At 38.0% G+C, this 4,382-nt stretch overlaps 1 protein-coding gene across 1 annotated transcript; it reads right to left on the bottom strand.

Moving 5' to 3' along the window:
• Positions 1–469: 469 nt before the first annotated feature.
• Positions 470–2,486, bottom strand: LOC127136150 (uncharacterized). Its single transcript, XM_051062745.1, has 2 exons — positions 1,268–2,486; positions 470–750 (listed from the first exon to the last, which is right to left on the bottom strand). The coding sequence occupies exons 1-2, from the start codon at positions 2,484–2,486 to the stop codon at positions 470–472; spliced, it is 1,500 nt and encodes a 499-aa protein (XP_050918702.1).
• Positions 2,487–4,382: the final 1,896 nt, after the last annotated feature.

Below are 4,382 nucleotides of genomic sequence, written 5' to 3'. Positions count from 1 at the left end.
TTGCACCGTCTAAGCCCATGTACCACTTAAGAGCGACACCAGTTAAACTGTCTTGAAAGTAGTGGATCAGAAGCTGATGGTTGTCAGTCTGAGTGGACATCTTCCTAGCATACATAACCAAATGACTTTGAGGACATAAATTTCCTTTGTATTTCTCGAAGTCTGGTACTTTGAATTTAGGCGGAATTTGAACATTAGGAACCAAGCAAAGTTCGGAAGCGGTCTTGCCAAAAAGATCCTTACCTCGAAGAGCGTTGATTTTACTTTGCATTTCTAAGAATTGATCTTGAAATCCCTCTAACCTTTCATCTACTCCCACAAATTCACTTGGAGCAATGTGAAAAATGTTTTCTTCGTTATAAGGAGTTGTATGCACCACAGGAGGAGGTGCAGACATCACAACAGTCACTACTGGAGCTTCAACGGTTTAAGGGCGGTATTCTGTTGGCATATAACCGTGAGGCATGCTCTAAGGGAAACCAGGTGGCATGTGATATTGTTGAGCGTTGACGGCCGCCACCGGAATGGGCGTCAAGAAGTTCTCAGAGATTGATGTTCGTTGCAATGGATCTTGAGAATTGTTCGATGACTGATTCTGAGCAGCCACCAAAGTATCCATCATAGTAGTAAGCCTTTCCAAACTGTCTTTCAAGGTGATTACTTCCTCCCTGAGCTCTTGGTTTTCTTGTTCAAGTTGACTCATCCTTCTCCGGCGACTGGCTCGAGTATTGTACTGGTGATTCAGTTTGACTATTGGAGGGAGAAGACACGTGTAAGTTTCTTGAAATGCAAGAACTTGTTCTTGAATGATGTATGATATGCATATGCAAAAGATGAGTTTTAATTTTTAAGAAACTCAATAATTTATTACAAATATTATAGAGACAAAATTTGGTATAAGCTGAACAAAAACCTCTTTTTATTAAACATTTGAGGGATTACAAAGGATGAAATACAATTTCAACAATCCTAAACAATACAAGAGGAAGACATCTAAGTCTATGAGTCCTAAGGAATCTCATATGTAGAAGGTCCTGCTGCTGGTTGATGCTTCCTTTTCTGCCTCTTTAACTGAGCATTCTCGACATAAGCTTGTCGACGATTCCCTTCCAAGCACCTGAGGTAGGAGGTATGCTGGAGTACTCATGAAAAGGCTGAACTTTAGATAGAAGTAAACCTTCTTGTTCCAAAATCTCAATCAAATCATCCTTCTCCTTTAGCTGCTGCTCCATCTTCATCTTCTTATCATTCAAGACATGGTACTTGCCTTCCCAAGTGTCTCTTTCCAATTTCAACCTATCCAAAATTTCTTGAAACTCTTCCCTATTCTCAATAGGAATGGTGGATGATGATGTTATAGCATAAGGACATGAGGGCTTCTCCAGAGCATATGGCATCTTAAGTTCATTTGCTCTAGCACAAACCCATCGGGTGTAGGGCTCAAAAGCAACACAATTCTTTCTTCCTAATCGGTCTTTTCCTTTTCTGTGAATGTTGCGCAAAGCATGTATGATTCTATCCTTCAAACCGGAACTCTCTTCGTCGTTGAGGTAAAAGAAACCTGACAACAGAAGGTTGTCGGGTTTATCTGCCACAGGATATCCTAACTGGCGTCTGGCAAGGATGAGGTTATAGTTAATTCCCCCATGTACACCAATGAGAGGTACGTTAGGAAAGTCACCACAACTGTCAATAATTACTCCAACATCATAGGAGGGGTCATACCAATGTATACTCCCTTGATCAATGGACATGAACCTCTGAGACCATCTGAGCTTCTGCGGATTCTCCCTGAAGAGCCTAGATCTGGGCAAGTGAGAAATAAACCACTTATATAGGAGAGGTGCACAACAAAGAATGGTTCCACCACCTTTCTTAGTCCTGTGATGGATAGAATGGTAGGTATCTCCAAGTAATGTGGGTACTAGGTTACCAATTAAGAAGATTCGTATAGCATTAACATCCACGAAGTCATCAATGTTTGGGAAGAGTACAATTCCATAAATGAGTTGAGCCAAAATGGCTTCAAAGGCATCTATACTATCTTCTTCAGCAAAGATAAAGGCTTTCTCCAACAGGAATCTAGAGGTTAGACCTAGAATCCCTCCTTTTTTGATGAAGTTATCCTTCACAACAAACGTTTCTAGGTGAAGTGCTTCTGCAATAGTTGTGGATGTAGGGGTCTTCTCTGAACCACTGAATGGTAATTTGTTAGAGACTGGCAAACCAAACCAATAAGAGTATTCTTCTGGAGTAGGCATAAGTTGGTAGTCTGGAAATGTGAAGCAATGGTAGAGTGGATCATAAAATTGTACCAGTGTGTTGAGAACTCCATCTTCAACCTTGGCCTTCAAGATACCCATAAATCTTCCACACTGAGCTCTGAAATCCTCTGGACTAACTATCATAGAACTAAGCTTCTTCAACTCTGTTAAGTCAGGACATTTGAAAGTGTATTTCTTGGTATTCCTTCTTTCAAGTTCCATTTTACCTATCGATATTTGCAAAAGAAAACTATTGAGTTTCTTAGTTTTTATGCAAAAAGGTTTTTTATGGATGCATGAATGAATGTTTCACAAATATAAGTTTAGGGTTTTGATATTAAGCATGGAGCCAAGGGTTTAACCATCCCACAATGTATGAACTAATATATTTATTTTGTACCTGTAGAATAAGGTTCTAAAGTTGTCCCCAGAGTCATAGATCCATCTTTCGGATATTATCGGTTTAATGACTTGCTCGCAGACCAATAATATTCTCAAGAGAAACTCGTCTGAGTGTAGTATCGCGTAAGAATTAACTCAGATCTTACACCTGAATAATCTCCGCACTACATCCTAAAAAGGCTTAGAGGGGTTGAAAGGGTTCTAAAGGTCCTCAGTTTCTTAGACTCCCAGATCGAAGATAATAATGCCATTACGATTTACTCGTAACAACAAATATTACCATCAAAGGGGTCTCCACTGAGCGGGGTTATATCATATGTTAATCATGCTTAGGATTACGCCAGACATGTAACTTTGATTATACCACCATCCTATATTATTTGTATTCTCTAATCCGGGTTGGGATTTCGTCACCACTTATAGGTATCCATAATGAAACCGAAGAAAACATAGCAACAAATAATAATAAACACATATAAACAAGTTAGGTATCACCCACTTAATATCACTCCCCAGTGAAGTCGCCATTTCTGTCGTGGTGAAGAATCGGAGACCAAGCTATTGATTAGACTTGACTCATGAATCAAAATATCACCACCGGATTTTAATTTATCCAAGGGAAAGGGAAAAGTTTCAAAAATAAACCCAATATGCATATGCAAAGCTAGAAGATTAAACTTAAGCTACGCAAAATAGGGGGAGATTCTAAAGGTACGGGGGTGTGTTATGAAAAGGGAAGGTATTAGCACCCTAATCATCTATAGTACTCTACAGGAACCTTTTAAATATATGTGTTTGGTTTAAAATTGTTTGCTAGTTGATTGGGGAGATGAGAAAAATAACATCTTTTTATTGTTTGATGATTTGGAAAGACATTGAGTCTTATGCCTACGTACCCGTGAAGGATCAAAACCTCGTACTTCGTGTTCAAAAGTAAGAAGCGATTTGTTGTGGTTGATTTTATGAGAAAGAGACAAATTGTCATCTTAAGGAGAAAAGTCACTTTAAACCACCACAAACATGTGGAAGATAGATCTTTGCATCAAATTGAAAGAAGGGCTCTCACTTGGATATAGAATCAACAAGTATGCCACATACCTCTTCCAAATGGAAAAGAATCGATATCAATCTCAACAATGTTATGGGGTAGGAGATTTAAATCTCAACTAGGGATGACTCATGTCTAATCCTTTTATGAAAAGGTTTTAAACATGTAAAAGCCAAAGGGGCAAAAGGGTTTGAATTAAGTTTGTGTTTTTTAGGTCTTATGAAAGGATATTTGAATATGCTTAAGTGTTTTGAAGCATTTGATTAAGAAATAAAAGAGGAAACAATGACCTATGTCAAAGTTTATTATGAAAGTGATTATAAGAAGGAGAGAGAGAGATAGAATCCTAAGGTTTAAATTGAGGGGAACCTAAGATTTTATCTAGAAGTTTTTTGGATTAAGGGGAAAGCAAAGTTGTATATAATGCAGATGAACACACACATGCAAAATGACAATAATGTCATGATTCTTTTCCCTTGGATATAAACAATAACAAGATTGAACATGCATTAACATTATGGCACAAAATATGGCTAAGTACAATGGTAATCACAAGGTATGGATAACAATGTTAAACATGGTTTTTTAGGCATTGAGATAAGCATAAACAAGACATGACGAAGTTTCACATAACATCACAAGACACAACATATTGATGGTGAAGCAAA

This window comes from Lathyrus oleraceus, chromosome 4 (assembly GCF_024323335.1).
Source record: "Lathyrus oleraceus cultivar Zhongwan6 chromosome 4, CAAS_Psat_ZW6_1.0, whole genome shotgun sequence".
In the NCBI taxonomy this organism is placed as follows: Eukaryota; Viridiplantae; Streptophyta; class Magnoliopsida; order Fabales; family Fabaceae; genus Lathyrus; species Lathyrus oleraceus.
Note: the sequence above shows the minus strand (reverse complement) of the source record. Positions and strands in the feature narration are given on the sequence as shown.